Below are 26,823 nucleotides of genomic sequence, written 5' to 3' on the forward strand. Positions count from 1 at the left end.
CTTCCAGACCAGAGTTGAGGCTACTTGGCGGGATCCAGGAGCAAAAGAAAAAGGTAGTCTAAGGGCCAGCAGCAGGAGCAATGGCCATGACCGAAATCCCTGGACTGTCTGCCTCCTTTTACCAACCGTGCCCTCCTTAGCACCTGGCGCCCCCAGAGCAGCGGCAGGGAGGATTCATTCAAACCCTCCCCGGTGTCCTTCCCGGCTGTGGGTTGGGGCAGGTCGCAGAGGGAAGAGGAGGTGGTGGGTTTCGCAAGTTGCTGTGCACTAGCCCTGCGCAGCTGGCCCGAGCTCTCTCCCTTCCTACGCAGGGGTAGCCATGCTCGATCGACTGCACCACGGAAGCCAGGCCCTGGCGACCACGGCGGCCCCAGCAGCATTCAGCCCCTCTCCTTGGTGCTCGGGGCAGCGATGCAATCATTTATCGTAACACGGAGTGCGTTATTTTAATCCATTCAAGCCGAAAACGAGAAAAGGGCCGGCGTTGTGTCTCGATTTATAATTTACTCCAATGGACCAAAAAAAAAAAAAAAAAAAAAAAAGTGGCCCCCCAGAAATCCCAGCGCTCGTAAAACGCGCCACCGAAGGCGCTCGCAGGCCGGCAGCGATTTAACCCCTTCCAAACCGCGCCCGGGACGCCTTTTAAGGGCGCCCTCCATGAACTCTCCGCCCACCCTCCCCAGGCGACTCGAGCGGCTAGCTCCCGGCCCGCTTGGTCACCCTCCAGGTCTGCCCGCCCATCAGCAGTTCCTGGGCGGGGAAGGGAGTGTCCCCGGGGCCATCTCCGCAGCGGACCCCGAGCCCGGGCTCCTAACCTGCGCGGTCCTCCTTAAGCAGCTGCCGCGCCCCGAGTAGAGGCGGGTGTTTTGTTCTTATAAGGAGGGAAAAGTTTCTGTGACATCAGGAAATGAGTAACTCCGAAGCCCTGCGGAGCCCTGCGATGGAGGCCCGAAGGCGGGAGCCGGCCGGGACCCCGCAGCCCGCCTCCCTCTAACCGCTCCGCAGCCGCCGGCCCGCCCGCAGACTCCCGCGCCCGAGCCCCCGATCCGCGCTCAGAGCCGCCCCAGGCCGCACGTAAGTCCCGGGCCAGCAGCTGGACGGCTGCCCCTTCGCGACCGCAGGGGGCCCCGGGGCTCCGGGGCTCAGTGGGGTGGGGTGGGAGGGAGCTGCGCCCGAGACCGAGCCGGGAGCGGGGGCGCCCGGGATGCGGAGAGCGCTGGTGACCTCCGAGACTACCCCAAGAGCGCACACGAGGCCCCTTTCGCGGGCACGGCGGGCAGCTCCGCCTGGGGGCCCGCAGCAGGACCACGTTTTTGTTCCCCGCGCCGTGGTGATCCGCTACTTGGGCCGCGCGGGCGAGTCTGCTCGCCTGCTCGGTTCGCGCCTTCGCTCCCTTCCCGGGGCCTGGAAGAGCCGTGAACTTGGCTTTCTCTCGGTGTGCGGCGGTGACTGACGCTCTGAGGTTGCTTTGGGCCGGATAGAGAAGCCCTGGCCGCTTCCTCTTTCGGGACCCTACGCTCTGCAGAGTCTCTGCCTCCTGGCCTGGGCCGCCAGCCTCCTCCTCCAAAACGCCCCTTCCCCCTTTAAAACCCGAAGTGCTGCAGAGCAGAAAGGGAAAGTATTCTTACTGCAGCGGTGGGAACCTCATTGTGTGCCTTTTGGCCCCTGCCTGCTGTGCCAAGATCTCCCTATGAAAACTAAAAGGACCAGGTGGCAGCAGCGCCCTGGGTCCCAGTTTCTGGGTCCCAGTGTGCTTTCTGGATTTGACCTAGGGCCTTTCCCTTCTACAAACCGCTTGTACTTCAGAGATGCCACGGCCCAGCTGTGAGCTCACCTGTGGCATGGTGAGAAACAGGTGGCCTTGCTCTTGCTAATGACATAATTGGCTGTTGCTTCTGTCTCCCCTGCAGCCTACATGGTGATCCTTGTTTGCTAATTCCCTGTGTTGGCTGCTGCAGGCCCCTCTGCCCTCAGACTTTCCACCGTGGGCAAGGCTGTCCTCCGGCCGCGTCCTTTTCACAGGGGAAGTCAGTTTCAGGCTCTGGCTTTCTGGGGGCAGAGATCTGAACTTGTCACCTGTTGTCATCTTCCCAGAAGTTGTGTCCTCCGTGGTGTGGGGGTGTCTTGCATCAGGGGGCAGGGAGGGGCAGAAACTTCTGGCACAGTTGCCCTGCTGAGAAGGTGTTGTCTGGGAGGAAGCTGGATGGTGCACAGTGTCCCCAGGAGGCTGAGACCCACAGCCCACCGGTGCAGCCCAGGGAGAGCAGGGGTGGACCCTGGGAGTATGCTGGTCCCAGTTCTCAGGGCAGCCTCCTGTGTGCCAAGCAGGAGCTCATCCAAAGGAAAGGGGCCTTGGGAGGGAGAAGGGGAGGGCCTCGCGATCTGCACCCCAGGGATGACAAGCCGAGGGGGACTTGATGAGCATTGTCTGGGTCTGGGCTCAGAGACTGCTTACTCAGAAGCAGTGCCGGCCGGTCTCAGCATGCCACCAGAAGGAACTTCCAGCAACCAGGGCGCCCTGGCAGGTCCTGTGCTGCGCGGCTGTGTCGACGGCCACGGGGACCACCTGGGGTTGCCCCTGAGCCCCAGGAGTTGGGAAGGGGTGGCACAGCAGCCCACGAAGTGTACTAAAGAAGGAGCAACTGCTGCAAGTGTGCCAGGGAGCTGGGAAGCGCAACTGAGCTCGGGGCCCACACCAGGCCATCCTGGACCCCTACCTGATCCAGTCTTGCCAGAGAGGAGGGTAGGACTGTGGGGATGCCAAGAGCTTTAACTGATCCCCAGGGCTGCTACTAGCTTATTCCACCCCTTGTGTGAATCCGAATAACACTTCATGCCATTTAGATAGGGACCTCAGCTGGGTGGACATAGCCAAGGCTCACAGCAGAGCAAGCAACCCTGATAACCAGCAATTTTGAGGGCTTAATGTTTGCCACCCTTTCTTCTTTTCTCTTTTCTCTCTCCTCTCCTCTTCTCTCCTCTCCTTTTCTTTCTTTCTTTCTTTCTTTCTTTCTTTCTTTCTTTCTTTCTTTCTTTCATTTTTTCTTTTCCTTCATCAGTAGCCTTCTGAAGTCCTGTTATACCCCTTTTAGAGATGAAGAAACTGAGGCATGGAAAAATAAGATAAACAGGAACCTGGAAGCTGAGTCCCAGTCACTGAGCATTTACAGACCCCCCCCCCAAAAAAAAAAAAAAAAACAAAACAGGTGAAGCTTATAAAGCTAGTCTGGTTGGGGACCCTCCTGAGAAAGGAAGAGCCTTTTCTTTGTTGAAGGAAAATGCCTGCTCTTAGCAGGGTCAGAAGCTTATCTAGCTAGCGGAAGGGGAGGGGAGACGAGGTGACCCTGGCCATGGAGGCCTGGCCCAAGCCTGCCTGACTTTCCTTCCTAATGACTGGATGATATGAGGTGGCAGATCCAGTTTAGGGCCTGCAAGCGGGTGATGAGTAAGTGCCCTGGGTGTGGTGCTGAGGGAAGATGCCATAGACGGCTGCACACAGAGCGCCGAGCGAGGCAGGGAGCTCTCCCAGGAGGGGAAGGAGGTAGGAAGTGTCTGAACATGCTGTCCTGAATTGCCACCCCAAGCTCACATCCAGGTCCTCTTGCTTCCCTGTCCATGTCCTGTTCACCTACAAACACCCTCCCCAGCCCTTCCAGGAGATCCATCCCTAGGCTCCATCTCACGGGCCCCTGGTTTGGCCACTCAGCTTTGCACTGGACGTCTCAGCCCTTAACTGGTTACAGTCAAGCCCTTAGATGTCTCCTCAGAGGCTTGGCTGTGCCCAGCAGATTGCCCCAAAGCTCGTGTTAATCAAGATGGTGCCACCTCTCCTGGGGTCGGCTGTTAACTATGCCCACTCAGAAACAGTTTCTACAGTTTATAGACTCAGGCTGCTGAATCAGCCCAAGAAAGCTCCTGGAAGAGGGTGTATAAGTCCGAAGGCTAGTTTATTAATTTGCAAGGAGACTTGTGGACGTGACACAGACTTGGTGTTGTCTGGGCCCTGCATCCTGAGCAAGCCAGACGGGAACCCAGAGATCAGAAGAAGGTGGCTAGTGCTTAGCAGAGCTAGAGTGAGGGCCAGGCCAGTGGAGGATTCGGCCATGGTGTCCAGTAACACTGGCCTGTGTGCCCCTCTCTCTGGCCCTCTTGCCAGTGGTAAACCAGATGCTCAGATCAACCTGGCTGTATGCATCTCCTTGGCTGGTACAACGTAGACTTTTCCCCTTAGCAATTTTTCATTTTATTCACTTGTTTAGTGCTTTGCAAGCAGTAGCTTCTAGCTACATAGATTTGCATTTGCCACGGTTAAATAACTATTGTGCAGTCTCAGGGTTTACAGGGCCAGGCCCCCTGGGTAAATGCTATAATGCAAATTAAGAGGATGGCCTGGTAACCTGGATGGGTCCACAGGAAGCTAAGCAAAGAACCATGGTGCCTGATCAGTAGAGACCCTGTGCAGCGGCCTGGGGTGAGACAGCCGCAAGGCAGTGCCTGCTGGGGTTGCCTCAGGCCACCTGCCCTGCCCATTGGATTGCTTGAGCCCTCTTGGGTCTCTGTCCCCTGCTCCTCAGGGCCAGTGCCCAAAACCAAGGAGATGTGATCTTGTGGCCTTTGGAACAGGGCAGAGTTGGCTGGACAGGGCTGAGTCCAGTGTTCAGGAGTTGGTTATTCTTAGTAATTGGGAAGGGCCTTGACTATTGCAAGCCTTGGTTTTATCCTCAGTAAAATGGGGGCAACCCCTCCTAGAGCTGTTGGGAGGGTGGGGCCAGATGATGCGCAGAGAGAAAGTCTGGGCTCCTCAGGGGGGCCGCCGTCAGCCAGGCATCTGCATTCTCTGCTGACTTGGGCTCCCGCCGCCCCAGAGGGCTGGACAAAGGCGAAGCCTCTGGGATCCAGCCCGGGGCAGAAGGGCAGCAGGAGCTCCTCCATGTCCTTCTGCAGGGCTGGTTTGTAGGTGAGGACAAGGCTGCTGGCCTGACCTTTCCACTGACCCGAGGGGGAACGTCAGGTTTAAGGCGGGGTCTGTGATAGGCATCCAGAGAGGAGGGAAGCACGAGGGGGTGTTCTGGAGAAGAAGGAGGCTCTTTGGGAGTGCCCAAGAGGCCTCTAGGTCTGCCTCAGTGGTTTGGGCCCTGTGGTGTTTTCCCATAGAGAACACCTCCCCCTCTATCCACATGGTCCGCCCCGTGACATCAGTGGAATGGAAGCACCTTACAGGTGACATCACTGTTGCCCAAGGCAACACCTCCACCTTAAGGCAGCCTGGGAGGGGAAAGACCAACCCCAACTGTAAGACACATGTTGAAGGGAAAGGACATCGAAGCGGGGACATCCACAGGTCTGTGGCCCAGAGGCTGGGGAGACGGCGGGCCACAGGGAAGGGGAGAGAAGGGGTGTGGTCCCCAGGTCTGTGGCAGGGTGGGTGGGGCTTTGGGTTTTGGGTTTAGCCCCAGAACAGGGAGCTCTTGGTGTTGATGGCTGGCTCCCATCTCACATGCTTCTCTGAGCCTGACTCCTGTCTGTGAGGCGGGAGTGAAGGCACAGGGGTGGGACCATCAGAAAAGTGACATTCCCGTCTGCCCCCATGAAAAAGTGAGAAATAGGGGTGCCCACATCTTTCTTTACTGTGGGGGCTTCCATGTCAGTCAAGCACAGGTTATTCACCTGTGAAATGGACAGCACTGTGCTAGGGACTCAGAGGCTGTGGGAGACCCCACGAGATAGCCCAGCTGGAAAAGCAAAGTGGTCCAGGTGACCTCCCCTGGGGATCCTCAATGGGTTAAATGAAACCTGTGGCATTCTCCCCACCTCCAGGAGCTCCTGCAGGGAGCTGGGGATGTTTGAGCTACACTTGCTGTCTTAGAAATGGTGTTACAGTCATGGTCGCCAGTTGCATCCCACCAAAGGGAGACCCTGGGGAAGGTACCATTCACTGGGCTGAACTCGCTCAGCCATCCTGATGTTCTTTGGCCACTTGTGGCTTCAGCCACATCTTAGAAGATGTTGCCCTCGTTAAGACAGAAAGTCTTCAGCAAGGGCTGCGGGGTGCCCACAGGAGGCGGGAGTGAAAGATGCTGGGAAGGGAGGACTGCCCGCCTCTCCCCCTGGGGAAGGGTGGGCCACGAGATGTGGTGAGCTCTGTCTACAGGAGTTTCGGGGCAGGAGCTGCCTCCCTTGCACCCCGGAGGTCTCTCATGAAAGTCTTTGCCTCGTGCAACCGGGCACAACTTCAAGATGCTTCCCCGGTGTTCGGCATAGCAGTGGCTAATGTCCTAGCCCTGGTGTCTGTATGATTGCAGCCTCTTCAGGGCTAGAGATGAAAGCTAGAGTCTCCTTAGCAGAGAGAGCATTTGCATTCTTCTGTTTACAAGTCAGGCCTCCAAAATCCTTTTTGAAGTTCATCAAAAGAGGATAACCTTCTTAAAAATCATGGCTTCGTTAATCCAGCACAGATTCTTAGCAAAGCCACCCTGAGGGTTCTTCTTCCCAAGAGCCCCTCAAGGTAGGTGCCATCGCAGTTTTACAGGTGAAGAAGCCAGCCCAGAGAGGTCAAGGGGCTAACCCGAAGTCACAGAGCTGAAAACAACACAGACAGCATTCAAACCTAGGCCTGCTCCTTCCGGAGCCTCAAGCTCTAGATGCTACCTTAGGCCGCCACGTGGACACCATGGCCCAGTGTGCGTGAACACAACGTAAAAATGCCACCGAGGTTGAGTGTTAAAAGTGAAAAGACAGCAGACCCACCACCAACTCCAGGCCTGAGCCCCTGGCCCCCTGCCTCGCGTCGACCTCTGTGATAGGGACACAGAGGGCTCGGTCTTCTGGTCTGTTCAGTGGGGTCAGTAGCAAGCAGTACTAGAGAATATTCAGAGCTCGTTGGGACTCAGATAAAAGTCCCTGGGAAAAATATGGCGCCACAATTGTGAAATGACTCACTTCCAGGTGAATTTCACAGTGGGCCACAGCCCGCCTGGGAGGAGGGACTCCGCGTCCAAGCTTTCTTCCTCGCGTCATTTTCCTGAAGGCAGGGGAGTCTCCTGCAGACCTGCATCAAACCAGCCGAGGGTGTTGTCCTCCACTCGGCCCTGCCTGCTGGCTCGAGTCACGTGCTCATTCCGCACTGTTCTCCTGGGAGCCTGTCTCAATAGCCTGCTGGCAGCCTGGACCCGCCTGCCGCTCCTGAAAGGGGCCTTTGTTTGCTGAGACTTTAAGAGGGCAGGACCACAGCAGGCAGCAGGGAAGGAGGGCAGAGGATGCTTGGGCCCCGCCCCTGCGGGCTGCCCCCAGCACACAGGCTCCCTCCCCCACCTCCAGGTCTAAAGAGTGCTCAACCCCCTTTCCTAACCAGCTGCAGAGGTCTCAGATGGCCCAGGTCACACTCTGGAAGGAGGGGCATTGGAGGTGGTGAGGCCTCTGCTTCGTGCCCAGACTCTGTTTCAGTTGTCACCTGCGTAAGGCTGCCACAAAACACACCAAACACTGGAGTCAAGGGAAGCGTTTATTGGGGGAAACTCGACAGATCGGAGGGAAGGGGTGTAGAAGGAAAAAGAGGGAGAAGAGAGAGATCGAGAGAGAGACTGAGAGAAAGAGCCATGTGTTCAGAACAGGTCCTCTTAAAACTTTCCCGGGGAACGGGCAGGGAAGTAGGAGCAGTGAATCCCATTAGGATGGGAGCGGAGCTGACACTGGTGGCTGGGCCATGTGGCCACCTGGCTTCCAGCAATGGTGGCAGGGGCTAGAGCCTAGGATGGTGTCAGGGTGTAGATCGCGCCATAGATAAGGCTGTGCCATTTTACTAACAACCTACCCTTCAGTAAATGCTGCACAGACATCAGCTCACAAGCAGCACAAGAAGGCTGTAGAGTTGAGGGTGGGCCAGGCCTGGATTTGAGGCTTCACCACTCGGTGCCTTCTCTGTAGAATGCAGATGAGGGCGTGCCTCGGAGATTGCACGTGAAGCATTCCACCTGAGCCTGAAGTTGCCGTTGGCTGAACCCTCCGTGGAGTGTCAGGGCTCCAAGGCTTGTCCAGTTTTCTCCGGGATGGGAGGACAGCTGGCCAGTCTGCCGGGAGCAAGTTCTCTGCTCATTCCCTTCCCTCATCTACTCACCCTGTACTCCTCCCTCCGTTGATCTCACCTTTCACAAGGGTCTTAAGCCAGGAGGCAGGAATGCAGGGGCGAGGCAGGAATGCAGGGGCGAGGCAGCTGTGGTCAGGTCAGCTCACTGTGGTGTTCACGCTATTCACGCCTGGTCTTTTCTCTCCGTGAACCTTGGCAGGAGTCCGCCTGCAGTGAGGGCTGGCCTAGGGACCCTGCTCATGCTTCCCCCTCCTCTAGGCTCCCCAACCCCACCCCCACCCCGAGCTCTTTGCTTCTCTCACTGCAGGGTGCCTGTCTGGAAGTTAGAATTCAAAGTTAACATCGTCCAGGGCTTCCCTCTCCATCCCGGGAACTTGAAATTCCTGCTCCAGCGAGGAAAGACACTGAGGATCTTTCATCCTAGTCCTGACTCCATTCTGTGATGGGTTTGCTCAACAAGCCCATGTGTGCAGCGGCCACCCCCGTCCAGTGCTGCGTGCTCGCACGAGGTAGAGGGACCTGTCGGTGTCAGCCCTGCCAGGCAGGAGGGAAGGAGGTTGCTGCCCAGCTTCCTGGGTCACCGCATGTCTTCTGCTCACTCTGTGGCAGCCTCTGGCAGCCCTTCCAAGACACTGAGTCGTTGTCACAGCTTCTGGAGGAGCTGCATGGGTGTCGACCACACTCTCTTCCAGGAGGCATTTATTGACTTATTATTTAGTTAAAAGGCAGAGAAAGAGAGAGCCTCCATCTGCTGGCTCACTCCCTAAATGGCCACAACAGCCAGGTCTGGGCCAGGCTGTGGGTGGCAGGAACCCAAGGATTTGGACTATCATCTGCTGCTTCCCAGGCACATTAACAGGGACTTGCATTGAAAGCAGAGTAGCCAGGACTCAAACTGGCACTCTGATAGATTTTTAAATCTTTTCCTAAGCAGCAGCTTTGCTCGCTGCACCACAGCATTCTCTCCCCAATGCTGACCTGTGGTGGATAGTTGTTTGGTGCAACAGTTAAGACATCCACTTGGGATGTGCCTGAGTTTGAGTCCTGGCTCATCCCAATTCCAGCTTTGCACTAATGCATCCTGGGAGGCAGCAGGTGATGGCTCAAGTACTTGGGTCCCAGCCTAGCCACATGGGAGACCTGGGTGGAACGCCAGGCTTCTGACCTGGACCTGGCCTCACCCCAGCTATTGTATGCATTTGAGGAAAGAACCAGCAGATTTTAGAACTAACTAACTCTCTCTCTCTCTCTCTCTCTGCCTTTCAAAATAAGTAATTTTTTTAATTCTTTATTTTTAAGAAAGGAAATACCTGACTTGCTCACCACTCCCATGCCAACAGCAATGTCCCTTACAAAGCACAGATGTGCAGAGCTAGAAGTGGATACTATGGTCCTAGCAAGTGGCTGAGCAAGGACTCAAACCCAGGCCATCTGGTCCCAGAGTTTGAGCCACACCTACTGTACTCTAAGCCTTACAGACTATCAAGCTCTTCTTAGCTGAAGAACTTTGGAGTGGTCCTTCCTTGGGGACAGGCGGCGTGTGTTCTTCTTGTGAAGTCAACACTGCCTTTGGCTGTTTGCTGCCTGCCCCCGTCTGCATGTGGGCTCATGCATTCAGCAGGCATCACGTAGATACCTAAGGCACAGTTCAGTAGAGCGCGCACGTCACTTGCGGCTCCAGCCCCATGGCTGGAAAGTGATGCGACCGCAGATTGCTGCTATGGCTTCGTTCTGTGTAACTCACAGGGAGTGTGACTGAATGATTGAAGATAATCCTAGGCACAAGTTTGCTGACTTTGCTCCATGCCTTATGGTCCAGGCCCCCGGCTTTCTGGCAAGGAGGCGAACTGGTTTGCTCTGACTTAACAGGCGTGGGAGGCAGGCAGACACCCGACTCCATTGTGCAGGCCAAAGAGCAGGCCACAGCTCTTAAGTTTTTTACAATTGGGTTGGCCTTACTGCTTGCCTTTGTGCCTCTTATTGTTCCCCATTTAATAGGATGAAAGGGATTTTTAAATCTTCATGGACACAGATCGCGTGCATGTTTGTGTATGTGTGTGTGTACATGTGCTCTGAAACCCCAAGAGCCTCCCCTCCTCTCCTCCCCCCACTTCCCCTCCCCAGCCCAGCTAGGGCCCAGGTGTTGTGTCAGGTACTGCCTAAACCACAGGGGACCTAAGCCAGGGAAGGGGGTAGAAGAAGAGTGTGGGATTTCGCTGTGGCCAGGACATGGGTAAGAGAGCTGTGAGGAAACTGGCTGTTCAGCAGCCATGGGGACATCCTGGGGTGGGCTGCTTTTCCCGGTGCCCTGGAGGCAGGGGTCTGGCTGCAGCTGGCCTCTCTTTGTTCCCATCCAGGGATCCAAGGAAGGCTGGGCCCCAGGGGCAGCTCATTTGGTTCCATCCATCCCTGGTGTCTGTGCAAAGGGGCGGGAGTGGGGGGGGGGTGGGGAGTAGGGAAGGGCTTTGTTTTGCTTCCCTTTTTACTTGGTTCCGCCAGCCCCTCCCCATCAAGTCAGTGGGTCTGCATTGTCTGAGCAGCTTCCCGCCAGCGCAGCTCCCCTTCCCAGCCCTGCCGGCCGCTGCTGCTGCTGCTGCTGCTGCAAAAGTGCAGATTTGCCAAAGCAAGTGCAGTTTGCCAGAGTGTTGGCTGCTCTGCTCAGTTTGGAGGCAGGCGGTGCGCGGAAGCCAAGGGGAGACAGAGAAAGGAGCACGTTTTGGGAGCGCTGGCCGATCCCACCCCAAGCTGGGCATAATGTCCCCTCTGTGCCAGCACTGTGGGCGAGATGGGCCCACAGAGGCAGCCAGCTCCAAGCCCATGTGGGACAGTAGGAAATGGTTAGCGTGGGGTGTCTCATCAACAGGCACCTGTGATGGTGCGTGCAGGAGGGAGGTGGGAATCCCAGGGGTGTAGGGAGCCTTCCATACACTCTTGCTGCCTGCGAATGACCTGTCTCTACCCAGTCCTGAGGAAAGCGGTGTCTCCAGCGAGCTTGGTGTGCACTGGGGGCCCAGGATGCCATGTGTCCTTGGTGCAGCGAGCAGGTCTGTGCCAGGCACTTTGGGGAATGTGGAGACCAACAGCAGTCAGCCCCTACCGTGGAAGAGCTTGCAGCTGAGGGAGGCAGTGGGACAAGGCGAGAAGGAGGCAGGCGGCTGATGAAAAAGCAGGATGGAGCGAGCCAGGGTACGGTGGGGTGACCCCAGCTCCCGGGCGCATTACTAGAGCAGACTGCTCAGTCTCCGTGCCTTGGGCTCCTACCTGTGATGGGGCCCATGGTGCCCTCCCCTGGGGTGCTGCTGCACAGGTGAGAGGCACTAATTCCGAGTGAAGAGCTGGGAAGGGAGTCTGTGCTGGGTACCAGGCACGGCTGTCACCTACTCAGGGCAGCAGCCGCTGGCCTGCACTCAGAGAGGCTTCCCAAGAAACCTGCCCCCCTCTTCATGTCTGCTCTTCTCAAGAAAGAGGGATTGGAGGCAGGAACTGGGGGCCGAGAAGGCCCCCCGGAAGTGGTTTCTGAGGTGGGCTTGCTAGAGTTCGGCCAACAGGGACAGGAAGCGTGGGCGTGAGGGAAATGGGGATGTCCAGGGTGTGTTCAGGACAGGAGATGATCCATCTGCAGGGCCTGGGCTGGGCAGGGACGGAACCAAGGCTTCCCCTGAGGGGGTCAAGCCAGGCCCTGGGCATCAGACCTACGGCTCCGACGTGTGCGACATGGAAACTGGACACCAGTGCAAGGGGGGAAGGGGGACCTTCAAGACCGAGTGTTAGGGAGAGCTAGAGGAACGGACTCCAAAGGTCCATACGGGCATGTGAGAGGTGGTTTGCTCTCCTAGGCCAAGTCAGAGATGCTGGGAGAGGGAAGTACTGCAGCAGAAAGAGAAAGTGGGCAGAGAGAGGAGGTGCGTTGCCATGGAGACTGCGTCAGTCTCCTGAGGCTGCCTAACTGAGGGCTTCAAACAGCAGATGGGGGGACTCTGTCCCCACCTCTTCCAGCTTCTGCTGCCTCCGGTGTCCCTTGGCTGTGACCACATCACTCCCATCTCTGCCTCCATCTTCCATTGCCTTCTAGCCTGCTTTTCCTTTTCTGTCTCTTCATAAGGACACTTGTCGTGGGATTTTAATTAATTAATTAATTAATTTCTCTGAGAGACAGAGCTCGCATCTGCTCTTTCACTTCCACAATGCCTGCATTGACTGAGAATTGGGAATTCAATGCAAGTCTCCCCCTATGTGGGCAACAGGAGTCCACTTGCTTGAGCCATCACCACTGTCTCCCAGGGTCTGCATTGGCAGAAGCTAGAGTCAGGAGCTGGACCTGGGTATCAATTCATGCACTTGGGAGTGGGACATGGGCATCATAACTGGCATCGAATCTGCCAGGCCAGGGCCAGTGCTGTGGCATGGCAGGTAAAGCCCCAGCCTGCAGTGCTGGCATCCCATATGGGTGCCAGTTCGAGTCCCTGCTGCTCCACTTCTGATCCAGCTCTCTCCTATGGCCTGGGAAAGCAGTGGAGGATGGCCCAAGTCCTTGGGCCCCTGCACCTGCATGGGAGACCTGGAAGAAACTCCTGGCTCCTGGCTTTGGATCGGCACAGCCCTGGCTGTTGCAGCCATCTGGAGAGTGAACCAGCTGATGGAAGACCTTCTATCTCACTGCCTCTGCCACTCTGTAAGTCTGCCTTCCAAATAAATAAATCTTAAAAAGAAAGAAGGAGAGAGAGAGAGAAAGAAAGAAAAAGAGAAAGAAAGAAAGAAAAAGAGAAAGAAAGAAAGAAAAAGAGAAAGAAAAGAAAGAGAGAGAAAGAAAGAAAGGAAGAAAGAAAGAAAGAAAGAAAGAAAGAAAGAAAGAAAGAAAGAAAGAAAGAAAGAAAGAAAGAAAGAAAAGAAAGAAAGAAAAGAAAGAAAGAAAAGAAAGAAAGAAAAGAAAGAAAGAAAAGAAAGAAAGAAAAGAAAGAAAAAGAGAAAGAAAGAAGGAAAGAAACTGCCAGGCCAAATGCCTGCTCCTTGTTGTTGGATTTAGGGCCTACCTGGGTAATCCTGGATGATCTCATCTTGTGAGCCTTAATTTAGCCACATCTGCAGAGACCTGTTTTCCAAGGTCATGTTCACTGGGACTGAGGATCTGCACAATAGCATATCTCGTTGAGGGCTGCCATCCCAGCCACACAGTGGCTGTTGGATTGGAGATGGCCTGAAGGAGACAAGAAGGGTTGTGGACCAGGACTCAGGAGTCACAGCTGCCGTTTCTGAGCCTTCCTGGTTTCTGTCCCTTGTCACTGCTTGTCATCCCTTCTCTCTTCCCTCCCTGCAACCTGGCTGCAGACCCCAGGCTTCTGCATCTGTCCTGTGATGTCCGTGATGTCCTATGGGCCAGGACCTCTGCTGTTAGGAGTCAGCAGGGCAGTTGGACAGAGGGACGCCCTGTCCTTCCTGGGAGATTGATGGCTTCCCTGCCTTGTCCAGCCTCTGCCTGTGGAGAGTTCCACGTCAGCTGGGTAGAGGGTGGGGGACAGGAAGGATGTGACTCTCCTGCCAGAGGTGGTAGGGTTCAGGCTGCTGTCCTTCCTGCGTCTCGGCTGGCTGGCCACCCTGGTGACCCCAGTCCTGCGCATGGGGTTGGCATCCTGGTGACTTCTGAAACTCCTCCATCCTCCAAGAGTAGACCTTGAGGGAACCCAGTGCTGTTGGCAGGTATGACTGAGCATCCCCTGTGAGGCCGCCTGGCACCATGTCCATGTGGGAACAGCCGAAAGACCAGCTCCCGTCCTGTGCCCACTTTGCCGCTGACTCACTGCTGGGCTTGTGCTCCCCTGTCTTCACCAGGGTACAGTCTTGTCCCCTGATCCTCCTGAGCTTGGAGTCCTGCTCAGTCAGTGTGGGGTCTCCCTTGGGGTGGCAGAGGGGCCGTGGGGACTTAGGGTCCTCGGTCCTTGGGACCACATGCCTCACACTGCACTACTGAGCAAACGCACCCACATAGTGCAGAGCCTCAGGCTGCAGAGTCCCTCTCTCACTTCTTCTTGTCCCTAGAGAGGCCATGGGGAAGAGACCCCAGGCCTGGTGCAGGGTCTCAGCATTGCCAGCTGTGATGATTCTGCCCAGCGTGGCGATTGGGGCCCATGGCAGGGGCGCCTGGGTGTGGGGTGAAAGGTCAGGAAGGGGGACCCAGACACAGAGGAGAGTCGGTTTGCTGCAGAGGTGCGTGTGAGGGGCTGCAGACCTGGGGCTGCAGGCTCTGGGTGGCCCCTAATGTGCTGTATTTGGCTCACTTTTTTTTTTTTTATAAGCTCACATGGTTTTAAAGGGATTTTAGAATAAGTGGCCAATGTTTAGAAATTGGGGGACTTTGAGAAGATCTGGACACCCGTCTTCCGAGTGCCCAAACTGTGAGATGTGGTGGCTGTCACCTTCAGACCAGGCACCTGCTGTTCTGTCCTGGGAGCAGTGCGCCCACCCACTCAGCTCTTCACGACAGCCACGCACGTTCCCCAAGACCCCTCAGGGACTTGGTTTCAGCCCTGTCCTCAGGAAGAGTGACTGGAGGTGGGTAGAGAAGGTGCCCAGGGGTCCACAGCGGGGTCTGGAAGGCATCCCGGCTGGAGGCCACAAGCCAGGCCCTGCAGCTGGGAGAGCTGGAGGGTGATGGGTGGCCCACCCACCTACTTTCTCAATTATTTTTCTTGGTCCTCTTCCTTCCTCTTTCTTTACTTCCTTTGTCTACGCCTCCCTCTCCTGCCAGGGCACAGGCCCCACAGATCCTCTCTTCTACCCCCATTTAGGGTACAGGTGAAGAGAGAGCCTGGCCAGAAATGTCCCCAGGGAGAGCCCAGAGGCCTTGCCCTGGCCAGGGCAGAGGCCAACTCGGCCCACCATCCCGGAGGTCTGGGAACCGGTCATGGTGGGCGGTGATGCATTCAAAGGGGCTGTTTCTGAGCCGTCTGTGCCATGTCCTGAGTTAGGCCCAGCGGAGGGAGTTAGTGGAGACGGGCAGTGCCTGCACAGCTGCATCTGCCCTGTGCGTGATGAGACCCCCACATCAGCACGTTGCTGGTTCCGGCAGTGTGTCGAGCCATGGCCTGGTGCACTGGGGTCTGCAGGAGGACACCCTGGGACCATAGGTCACAAGGCAGGGACCAGTGGATGAGCTGACACAATAAGGAGCAGGAGGCTGCTCACCTGACTTGCAAGAGTTCCCGGAAAGGTGAGATGGTACTGCTTCCGGGCAGGCTCCCAGAAGAGGGGCCCCTGAGCTGGCCCCGTACAGTGGGTGCATTGGACTCAGCAGGGAGGCTGGTCAGGCTCCAGTGCCGGCAAGGGCTTTGCTAGAGAGAAGCATGGAATTGGGCCGGCTGTGGAGGGAGATCCCGCCCAGGGCTCCAACTTCAAAACCAAGCCAAGGCCCACTGGAGCTCTGTGTCCACACTGTCCTTTCTCCAAGTTTCTCCTCCTGCTCCAAGGCCTGGGCAGCTTGGGGGACAGCCGACCTGGGTGACTGCAGGTCACTGCTGATGACGATGCCTCGGGGGTGGCTGGCCCGCCCACTGTTCCCATTCAGACTCCTGGGAGGATGAGGGGCAGCCCCAGCCACTTAGAGTCACGTGCCGCAGACCGGGGAATCTTACAGGTCCGCCAGTGAGCCTCCCTGCCCGCCAGTCTCTTCACTGTAAGGTAGGGATAACGCAGCTGCCTGACTGATGTTCTGAAATTTGCATGAGGAACCCAGCCTGGCCTGGGGTGACTGCTGTGCCAATGGCTCTGAGAGAGCACCCTTACTTTCACTCCGTGTCCCCTGGACTCCCTGCTAGATGCCACCCAGGTAGGGCCCATGGGCTGATGTCTACCTTCCTATCTAGGCTCAGTTTCTTCATCTGCAAAATGGGGTGTTTCAGGTACAGTTCTACACTCTGACTTTCTTAAATCCATGGCTCTATTTTCTCCCAAACAACTCTGCCTTTTTAGCTAGGACTGCAAAGCCTCAGCATGAGGCCAGGCCTGAAGCAGGAGTTTGGGTCTCCCTTGGCTCCTGCTTTGTTAGAGGGCCTGGAATCTAAATGGTGGGAAGGGGACTCAAATGACCCCACCCCCACCCCGAGCCTGGGTTAGCATGCTCTTCTCTGCCGCCAGCCACCTCCTTCTTTCCATTTCGTAAAGCCGCTCCAGGACACCAGGGCCAGGGCGGCCTTTGCTATGGCAATTAGCTCTACTAATTGCCTCTGAAGACTGGGTGCAGGGCAAGCTCTTGGCGAGCTCCAGAATCCAGCTGCTGCCACACTGCAGAGCCCCACCCTCCTCCCACGGAGCTTGCCTGCCTTGGCAGGAGTGGCTCTCAGACCCGAGGCATTCAAGCCACCTGGGGGGCTGGGTAAAGTGCAGGTGCTGAGCCCCACCCTGGAACTTCTGATAGGCAGATCTGCCTTTGTGCCTGATTGCATGCCTGATGATGCCCATGGTGACCTCAGAACCACAGTCCCTAAGGGGACGGGGGGGGGGGGGGGCGCTGAGAAATGGGTCCTGAGTGTTCTGCAGCTAAGGCCCAAGTCAGCCACCCCTGGGGGGCGGGGAGCACTGGGCTCCTCCTGTTCCTGGTTCGTGGTAGGAATTCTGTGTGGGAGGCAGGAAACGGCTAGCCCATTTCACATGGACTTCTCCTCTACTGTCGGGGCAGGTTAGGTGTCCCAACAAGGAGGAATGGAGCTTTCTCCACCCCTTGTGTTTTCTCAGCCTCGCACCCTCATGGCTCCCATGGCCCCTACACCTCTGTGGTGCCAGGGCACTCCTGCAGCCTCTGACACACCGCCCCTCCCCTCCGTGCAGTGTGCACTATGCAAATGTGGCATCATGGGAGACACCTGGATGTGGCAGGCGCAGGCCAAGTGTCAGCCCTGCTGGGACTTTCCTAGAAAAGTACTTAATCGCGTGGGCTTTGGTTAAGCCACCTGCGAGATAGGGCTCACACCCACCTCTCAGAAGGTTGCTTCCCAGTGAGGGCCCGAGAAACAAAGCTGTGGCTGTTAGCCAGCTTATAGTGGTGTTTGCCAGACGAAGCTATGGTCCAGGAGAGTCACCGGCCTGGGGTGGGGGTGGGGGGATGCAGCAGTAAGGGACCCCAGTGAAGGAATGCAAGTGACTTTCTCCTCCAGGACCTTAGGCCCCTGGAGGACCCTAAGGTCTCCAGGACCCTCCTGGAGATCAGTGGGAGGGTCTGAGTAAGCCCTGGGTCCTGGCCAACCACCTGCAGCTGCTGCCCGGGGCCACCCAGCGGCCAGCATCTCACTCCAGCCCCTGCTGCCCCGTGACTCTGGCCTTGTGCCAGGCTAAGTTTAGCTGTGGACTACATGGACCCTCCTCTCTCTGGGCAAGGGCGGGGGTGGAGAATTCAGCAGGCTTCCTGCTGGCTTCCTGGCAAGGGGACAGAAGAAGCCTTCCAAGTGACCCAGGTTTATTCTCAAACGTAAGCACAGCAATGGATGTCCTGGAGCTCAGGGCAAGGAGGTGGTGGACACACTTGGAGCTGGAGGAAGGAGGCTCTTTGGGGCGGGCTGTGCATCTGTGGCTTGCCAGAGGCTCCCAGCTACCTGTCCTGTCCCTAGAGTCTTCTCAATTAAAAAAAATTTTTTTGTTTTCATTTTATTTGAAAGATAGAGATCTTCCATCCACTGATTCACTCCCCCAAATGCCTGCAAACAGGGTTGGGCCAGGCTGAAGCCAGGAGACCCGAACTCAATCCCAGTCACCTACTGTGTGTGGGACCCAAGAACCTGAGCTATCGCCTGCTGCCCTCTCAGGGGCTGCGTTAGCAGGAAGCTGGGTCAGAAGCAGAGGAGTGGGAACTCAGACTAACCCGCCTCACACTCCAATCTATGATGCAGACATTGCAAGCAGCACCTGAACCCGCCCCTCTCCACCCGTTCAAACAGCCCTGTTCTGACCGCTGGGTCCCAGGGCAGGGTTCTGCATGATGTCGTTTCGGAAGGGGAAGTAGCAGAGGCTTCAAACTCAGCCCCGTGTAGCAGCCAGAGCCCTGTTCGCTGTCTTGACCTGGCTTTTCCTGCCCCTCCCTCAGGGTGCTAAGGATTGCGCCAGCCAATGCAGAATCTCAGAAGGAGCAAAATGAGAGCTGAGATCCAGCCCCAGGGAGGGAGGGGTGAGGCAGAGGGAACCCCTGAGCTGCGGGAGGACACCGGCTCTGAAAACTTCTCCCTTCACTGGCTGGGCAGGGCGGACGGAGCCACGTGCTGAGGAACCGCAGGAACAGTGGGACGTTCTGTGCTCTCAGAGCACTTTTGAGCCTGTGTCCCTCCACACCCCCAGGGGACTTGGGCAGGGTGAGTGGGCACAGCAGGTGAGAAAACAGGCCCTTGGGGGCCCAGGGCAAGAGCTGCACTTTGTGGGGCGCCTGCTGCGTGCCAGCCACCATGCTGAGCACCTACAGTGCATCATCTCACCTGAGCTTCCCAGCATCCCTGTGGAGGAGAGACTGTTACAAACCCCACCTTGTCCAGGATCCCAGAAGAAGTCCAGTGGATGACCCCAGGTCACTCAGAAAGGCTCAAGGCCCCATGTGCTGGGTCTGAAGCCTGGGCTCCAGTCCTGTGCACTGCTTCTCTGGGGCCTCTTGTTCATAACCCTGCTGCTGTCAGTGTTACCACGGGCAGCCTGCATCCTTCCAGAGGCCTTGGATGGACACCTGTGTGGCCTGTGGCGTCGTGAACTCCCGTAGGCAGCATCATCTGCATCCTTCCAACCCTCCACAGCTCCACTTCTGAGAAAACTTGCTCAGGAACCAGCGTTTTGCTAAGGGCTTGATGAGCATTCGTTTATTTAAGCTTTATAGCAGCAGGCGTTGTTACTCCCTGTTGACAGGTGAAGACACTGATTTGTCCCAGGTCATGTCCAGTAGCTTCACATGCTGGCTTCTTATTTATTTATTTACTTATTTATTTGAGAGAGAGAGATCCATCTTCCATCCTCTGGCTACCTCCAAATACCCACAAATAGTCAAGACTGGGCCAGGCCGAAGCCAGGAGCCAGGAACTCAATCCAGGCCTCCACGTGGGTGTCAGGGACCCAGGTATTTGAGCTAGCACCTGCTGCTGGGTGGAGAGAAGGAGGGCTTCCCAGTGACAGGGCTTCCGTGGCATGACTCCTTAGTTGGTGGCATCTGTCTATGAGTTGACATGGAAATGGACTCCCTCCATGGTTAGGCATTGCCAGGGCTGTGACTGTGACTGCTCAAGGCCTGCTGTGCCCAAAGGTGACTGCCTGGGCTACAGGGACCCCAAAGGACCTCAGAAACCCTAAATGACCTCCTAGCCGACTGCTGCCTGATACTGCACTGTTAGCACTCCACACCTTTATCTTAAAACTCTCCTCCACGTTAACCACCCAGCCTCACAGTCTTGCCTTGGAGCTCCTGACAAGCTCTCCGGGGGTGTTTCAGTTATGTGGAAACAGGGACCCACCTGCTTCTGCCATTACCCTGCAAGCTGCTCTTTGGCTTGGGAGAAGCTGGCTCGCCGCCCTGTCCTTTTCCTCACCTCACCCACCTTCCGGCGTGACTTCCTCCACTTTCTCCTGACCCCACGTCCTTCTCTAGGGGACCCATGCCTGCTTCTGAGCTCAGCTCTGCAGCCTCTGCTGCAGCCGGACCTCCCTCCAGCCTCCTCGCTGGTCGCCGCTGGCACCTCCAGCTGTGTGTAGGGTGAATGTGAGTCACGTCTGAGCAGCAGCCATGCCAACTCGGGCAGTCTGCGTCTTCCTCCGTGCTGGGGACAGCCTGCACCTAGTGACAAATCCCTCCTCCTAAGCACCATGTGGGCCAGAACTGCATCCTGCAGAGTCAAGATCAGCAGCTTAAGCCAAGAGGACTGGGGCTCAGGCCTGCCCAGGAACTGCTGAAGGCGGTTGTTGGCATGCCTGGGATGATGTGGGCGGGGGGCCCGCTGCGTTCTCTTTGTCATCCGACAACAGCTGGCTGGCACTTGGCCAGCTGCCGTCTTTGCTGGAAGGAGGCCTGGCAGTGCTGGAAAGAGCAGACTGTGAGTTCCCGAGCTTCCTGCTAGGGAAGGGAGAGGTGCAAGGCTGACACTGAGACAGGCGTCCCAGACTTTAATATGGGTGGCATTTGCTGCGACTTGAACACGACTTAGCTTCCAAGGATTCTTAACTTAGGACACCAAAGTCCTCAATTAATGGTACTTACAGGATTGAAACTCTCCAATTATGGTGTTCAGGAGGTGGGCCCGGTGAGGGGGCGCTCTCGAGAGGGTCCTGATGGAAGCCTGACAGGGCCCCAGCCTCTCTGCTTGCTGGCTCACTGCCCAGAGCCCAAACAGGGGAGCTGCTCTTGAGCGAACTTGGGTCTCCAAAACTGTGAGCTTTTCTCCCTCTGCAGCAGGGGCTTTGGTTATTTGCTGTAGTAAGTGAAAACTGGCGAATACAGTGTTAAAATACAGATCCTGATTCCACGGGTCTGAGGGCATGGGGGGGAGGGGGCGAGGGTCTCCTTTCCCAGCAGGCTTCTAGATGGTGCAGCCGCTGCTCTGTGGATCCCACTTGGAACTGTGAAGATTGTCAGGGTTACTTCCTCCCCAGAGTCTCCTGAGACCTAGCTATCCCCTTATGCCAGGACGGTGGAGTGCCTCCTGCAGAGAAAGACCAGTGCCTCCTCTCTCTGGCTGTAACAGATTGCCCCAGGGCAAGACTGAATTGGTGGGGCCTTCCAGGTCAAGGGGAGAGGTTGACCATAGAGGGAGATTCGGGCTCGGAACTGCGTTGGAGGTGGTCACTGGGCCAAACGGGTAGCACAGATCAACACAGCCCTAAGTACTGTGACCCTATGGGATGCTAACGCTTTCCTCTAGTACAGGAAGGAAACCAGGGCTGAGAGAGGTGACTTAACATGCCCAAGGTCACCTTCAAGGACAGAACTGGCTTTGGAGCCTCTTGTTCTTGACCACGAGGCTTTGCTGCAAGAAGAAATACTGACTCCCCAGGCATTTACTGGGGGAGCATGGATGTTTCACTCAGGGCCACTTGGGTTTCAAGCGATGGAAAAACAACTCCAGCTGACTCTGTTATTGACTCTGGTGGCTAGAGGGCCCCAAGGTGATGGCTTTGTGCAGGTGGGGGTCTGCTATCCTCTGTGTTGGTGTCTTTCTCAGGCAGGCTCGCTTCCTGGTGGCAAGAGAGCTGCCAGCACGGCAGGTATAATCCTGTTCCCTGGGCAACCCTAACGGCAGGGTGAGTCTGTCTCCCCATTGGTCCCAAAGCATCCTACTTCTGTCTTCATTGGCCCAAATCAGGTCACATGCTCATGCCTGAGCCAATCACTGTGGCTGTAGCTGGCTGGGTACAGCAGTCTGATTGTTTTGGGCCTGGGGTATGTGCTCCCTGCCTGGAGCTAGGAGCTAGGTTTGTCCCTGAACTGGCTTTAAGGACAGGGCAGAGAAGAGGGTGGGGGCCCAGGGACCATGGGCTGCTGCCACCTGCAAGAGGAACGCCTGGACAGAGGGAAAGAGACGTCCACCACAGGTGTAGGCCTTTGGTGCTCTTTCTCCCGAGGCTAGATAGATGGCAGCACGTGAGGCCACTGCAGGGGGCAGCGCGTTGGGAGGGAGAAGGACCAAGGTGTTGGCCTCACCATGGGCAGAGGGCGGCGTGAGGGTGCAAGAAGAAGTGGGATCCCAGGAAGCTGAGGGTAACCCGTGGTCTCTCTCTGTCTCTCCCTGTTGCCAGGAGAGCTCCCGCCATGGCCGTGGGGCTCTTCCGGGTGTGCCTGGTGGTGGTGACGGCCATCATCAACCACCCGCTGCTGTTCCCGCGGGAGAACGCCACCGTCCCCGAGAACGAGGAGGAGATCATCCGCAAGATGCAGGCGCACCAGGAGAAGCTGCAGCTGGAGCAGCTGCGCCTGGAGGAGGAGGTGGCGCGGCTGGCGGCTGAGAAGGAGGCCCTGGAGCAGGTAGCGGAGGAAGCGCAGCCGAACGACACCCGCGCGGCCTGGGACCTCTGGAGCACCCTCTGCATGATCCTCTTCCTCATCATCGAGGTGTGGCGGCAGGACCACCAGGACGGGCCCTCCCTTGAGTGCCCGGGCGGCGATGAGGACGAGCTGCCCGGGCTGGGGGGTGCCCCGCTGCGGGGCCTCACCCTGCCCAACAAGGCCACCCTCAGCCACTTCTACGAGCGCTGCATCCGGACGGCCACGGCCGATGCTGCTCGCACCCGGGAGTTCGTGGAAGGCTTCGTGGATGACCTGCTGGAAGCCCTGCGGAGCCTCTGCAACAGGGACAGCGACATGGAGGTGGAGGACTTCATCGGCGTGGACAGCATGTACGAGAACTGGCAGGTGGACAGGCCGCTGCTCTGCCACCTCTTTGTGCCCTTCACGCCCCCGGAGCCGCACCGCTTCCACCCAGAGCTCTGGTGCTCCAGCCACCCGGTGCCCCTGGATCGCCAGGGCTATGCCCAGATCAAAGTGGTCCGGGCCGACGGAGATGCCCAGGGCTGCGTCTGCGGCAAGACCAAGCTCGGGGAAGACATGCTGTGTCTCCTCCATGGCAAGAACAAGACGACGCAGCCCGAAGACAGCGGTATGGAAGACCTACTGTGCGCCAGAGAGTCCCCGTACCTGGACACCATGCAGGTCATGAAGTGGTTCCAGACGGCCCTCACCAGAGCCTGGCACCGCATCGCCCACAAGTACGAGTTCGACCTGGCCTTTGGCCAGCTGGACACCCCAGGGTCCCTCAAGATCAAGTTCCGCTCGGGGAAGTTCATGCCCTTCCACCTGATTCCCGCGATCCAGTGTGATGACTCGGACCTGTACTTTGTCTCCCACCTTCCCAGGGAGCCTTCCGGGGAGACCACGGCCTGCAGCACGGACTGGCTCCTGTCCTTTGCGGTCTACGAGCGCCACTTCCTGAGGATGATGCTGAAGGCCTTACCCGAGGGCGCCTGCCACCTGAGCTGCCTGCAGATCGCCTGCTTCCTGCTGTCCAAGCAGAGCCGTCTGACGGGCCCCAGCGGGCTCAGCAGCTACCACCTGAAGACGGCCCTGCTGCACCTGCTGCTCTCCCGGCGGGCCGCCGACTGGCAGGCCGCGCAGCTCGCCGCACGTCTGCACGAGCTGCTGTGCTTCCTGGAGAAGAGCCTGCTGGAGAAGAAGCTCCATCACTTCTTCCTGGGCAACCGCAAGGTGCCCGAGGCCGTGGGACTCCCGGAGGCCGTGCACAGGGCCGAGCCTCTCAACCTGTTCCGACCCTTCGTCCTGCAGCGAAGTCTCTACCGTAAGACAGTGGACTCCTTCTACGAGATGCTGAAGAATGCCCCGGCACTTGTGACCGAGTATTCCCTACATGTCCCCTCAGACCATGCCATCCTGCCCCCAAAAGCTGTCGTCCTGTAGAGCGCGTGGCACTTGAGGGCCAGGATGGGGGGCCTCTCACGTCCACAGCCCGCGGTACCTGCAAGCCCTGTCCTGGGAACACGGCAGGCTTGGCTGGAGCCGAGGTTCAGCCTGCCACGAAGCCAGGCCCTACCGTGTAGACAAAACAGAATAGCAGCTGGTTCACTCTCGTGCCATTGGGGCCTGCTGGCTAGGCAGCTGGGGTTTGGAGACTGAGTCTGTGCTGTGTACTTTGGGAACACCACGGGTGGCCGAGATGAGTGACAGGACACTCTGGACCCTGAGTTGGAGCGAATGCAAATGTTGATTTGGGTACAATTCATTCTGCTCGTCAGGAGAGGATCTACGAGTGAGCTGGCGGGGACCCAGGTTAAGACCTGGCACACCTGTCTCCTGGGACCCCTGGCTCAGCCATCCAGGCCAAACCCCTGACAGACAGAGGTGGGAATTCCCAGCCTTTGATCCTCATGCTGCACAACAGTTGGGGTCCCATGGCAACTGCCACTTTCTGTTCTTTATGCTATTTGGAGAAAAGACTCGGTGACCCATGAATGTTTCCACTCCGCAGAACTGGGTCCTTGGTGGCAGAGAGGAGCTGAGAGTTGGCCACCTTGTTAGCCACAGGAGTGTCCTCTTCCACAGTGTGCTGTAGCCCGAGCACTGGTGGGTGCCCTCTACGTGCTGGGTGCCCACTCAGCAGCCTTTCTCTCTGTCCTGGCCAGTGCTGGTCTCTGTGACTGCCCATCCATGGCAGAGGCAGGACACTGCCAAAGGTGGAGGCTGGTCCCAAGAGAGGCACAAAGAGACAGGGCAAGGGACAGAGCCCAGTACCACAATGCTGAGGTCTGCTTGTGATCGGGCCCAGTGCAAAGTCGCAGAGCCAGAGGGTGAGGGCTGCTACAGCCTGGGTGGTCCTTGGGGCCCCAGTCCTAGGGCTCGGCCTGCTTGGCACCATGAGCACCAGCCTGCAGGCCTCAGACCACCCCCTCCCCAAGTTCCTCACTGCACAGAGCCCACCCTTTGTCCATGGGCCTTGCTGACCACACGGATGACCAGACCCAAAGAGCCCAGCAGAGGGGACCCAGAGAGACATCGCTGTCAGCATAGCCACCTGAGGCTGCTTCAGCGCCCTGGGGACTGTGCACAGAGGGCTGCACCTCCGGGCCTGCTTCCGGAGGGCCCAGCAGCCTGTGCACCTCCACTGTGGCTTCACTGGCCCTTAGGAGTACCTCTGTCACCTTCGCCTCAATAACCCTCACAGGGGACCAAAGTAGGAGGAGGATGCAAGAGCAGGGAGCACAGCCCCCCCCAACTTTCCTGCCAGCATCTGACCCTGCCACGCCTCCCAGACGGCATAACCAAGTGGACAGGGTGCCCAGACGAGTTCTCACCCAGCCTCAGAAAGCTCTGGAAGGTCGACTGTGGGCGTGCCAGGGTTGGTTCACAGCAGGAGACTCTGCAGTGACCGGGGCCACGGAGCCTGTGGGAAGCCCCGTTGTGTGACCTGAACAGGTGCTAGGTCTGCCTGTCTGAAGTCACGACTGCCAGCCGGTCGCCCCTGCGAATGCACCTGGTCAAGTGCATCTCTTACAACAGCCCGAGCCCCCTCTCTGTTCCACCAGGACTCATTTCCAGAACCAGAATCGTTTTCCTTATTTATTACTACCTGTGCCTTGCCCCTCTTCATCTGTATCCCATTGTGCTTTGAAGAGACCCCAGCAACCGAGAGCCGGCGGCCAGGAGCCAAGCCCGAGCCTGGATCTCCCCCGGCCTCCCCTGTGCTGCACAGAATCCCTTCCGGCTTCTTGTTTATGCAGAGACAACAGGACTCGGTGGGAAACAGGCATCTTTTATGCACCAGCGCTGCTTCTGAGGCAGACGGCAGTGGGGCTCCGGGTGTCTCATGCTGCCTTATTTATACTAAGGGGAGAATTAAATTCTTACAAGGAGTAGAAACAGTCATGGTGTTTGTTCTTACATTCAGGAAGCCTGGGACCTCCTAGGGCAGGGTCTGGGGGGGGGGGGTGCATTTCCTGACGGCGGGCAGCAGCTTTCACTCCTCTTTTATTCCTACACTTGCGGGGAAACGTTGAAAAATAACAAAACAGAACATTTCTGGGCGGTTTTTGAGGCCGCTTGTGCATTGCCCATGGAGTTCCAGAAAGGGCCTTTGAAAGCCAGCCGTAGGGTCGCTTCCAGCTCAGGCCCTCGCTTCCTGGAGCTGATGTGTGCTATGAAATGCTGGGGGTTACAGGAAGCCTTTGGTGTTGGGCAAAAGGCAGCATCTTTAGGTGGAGTTGCTCCAGTCCTCAGAGACCCTGAGTCCTTCCCACTAAGGACAACCCCCGCCGCCCTCTTTCTCTAAGAAGTGTCTTTCCCTCCCCAAGGATGCTGGGTGTGCCCCAGCTTCTGCACACTTGTTGTGCAGCATGGCCCAGGACTGCCTTTGCTGCACCTGCTGACAAGGTGAAATGAGTGGGGCCAAGAGGTTGGTTAGGTGGAAGGAGTGTCCTGCATCTTTAAAAGCCCCTGCTGTGCCTGGGCTTTAGTAGCTCTGCTTGGAGTGAGATGCTGGGGCTGGAGGGTTGGCCCGGAATCAGGCGTGTCATCAGTTGCATTGCCCAGACTCCACACTGAACATAATGACGCCCAGCATCCAGTCAGGAGTGGCCAGGTACAGGCTCTGTGTTGCACACTTCCCACTTCCTTTCCAAATGGGCAATTAAAATCCAAGTGGACTGCCTTCCCTACAGAGCTGCTAGGGTAAGTCCACCTGGGAGAAGCCCACAGCCTGCTTGGGGTCAGCTACACAAGCCTCTGGTGAGTGCACCCACACACACCCTGATGACAACGAGACACAGAGAAAGCTCAGGCAGGCAAAAGGGTGAGCTCTTCCCAGCAAGCCATTAAGGCGCACAAACATTTCTCAGGAGTGCAGGGTGCATGAGGCATCGCAGAGGATGGGAAAGTGAGTAGGAGCAAGCCTGTGCCCTGGGAGGGATAGGGTAAGGTGCCTTCCAAGTCCTCGCCTGTGGAAAGCACCACAAGACAGATGGAAATGCAATGCTGGCCCAGAGAAGACCAATAAGGACCTGTTTCTCCGTGTGACCTTGCATTCCATGTGTGGGTACCACCTGGGTGCAGGTCCCTGTGCCCTGCCTCAGACTTGGGCAGAATCTCTGGGAGTCGGTCACAGGAATCTTCAGTTCACTGAGTTCCCCAGGGGATTCTGGAAGTGTACTGATGGCAAGGGTGCTTAGGGAAGCCTTATGGTGGCGGGCGGAGGTACCGCCTGATAAAGACAGGGAGGGCTGTGACCAGGAAAAGC

At 57.3% G+C, this 26,823-nt stretch overlaps 1 protein-coding gene across 2 annotated transcripts; it reads left to right on the forward strand.

Moving 5' to 3' along the window:
* The first annotated feature begins 881 nt into the window (after positions 1–881).
* ITPRIP (inositol 1,4,5-trisphosphate receptor interacting protein) lies at positions 882–25,451 on the forward strand. 2 transcript variants are annotated; one of them, XM_089314349.1, is made up of 3 exons: positions 966–1,074; positions 21,250–21,328; positions 21,824–25,451. In XM_089314349.1, the coding sequence occupies exon 3, from the start codon at positions 21,837–21,839 to the stop codon at positions 23,493–23,495; it is 1,659 nt and encodes a 552-aa protein (XP_089170475.1). In that variant the 5' UTR covers positions 966–1,074; positions 21,250–21,328; positions 21,824–21,836; the 3' UTR covers positions 23,496–25,451. The 2 variants fall into 2 exon arrangements, with proteins under 2 accessions (XP_008268710.3, XP_089170475.1); XM_008270488.5 differs by lacking the exon at positions 21,250–21,328 and having other exon boundaries at positions 882–1,074.
* Positions 25,452–26,823: the final 1,372 nt, after the last annotated feature.

This window comes from Oryctolagus cuniculus, chromosome 15 (assembly GCF_051225735.1).
Source record: "Oryctolagus cuniculus isolate XC-2025 breed Fujian yellow rabbit chromosome 15, ASM5122573v1, whole genome shotgun sequence".
NCBI classification, from domain to species: Eukaryota; Metazoa; Chordata; class Mammalia; order Lagomorpha; family Leporidae; genus Oryctolagus; species Oryctolagus cuniculus.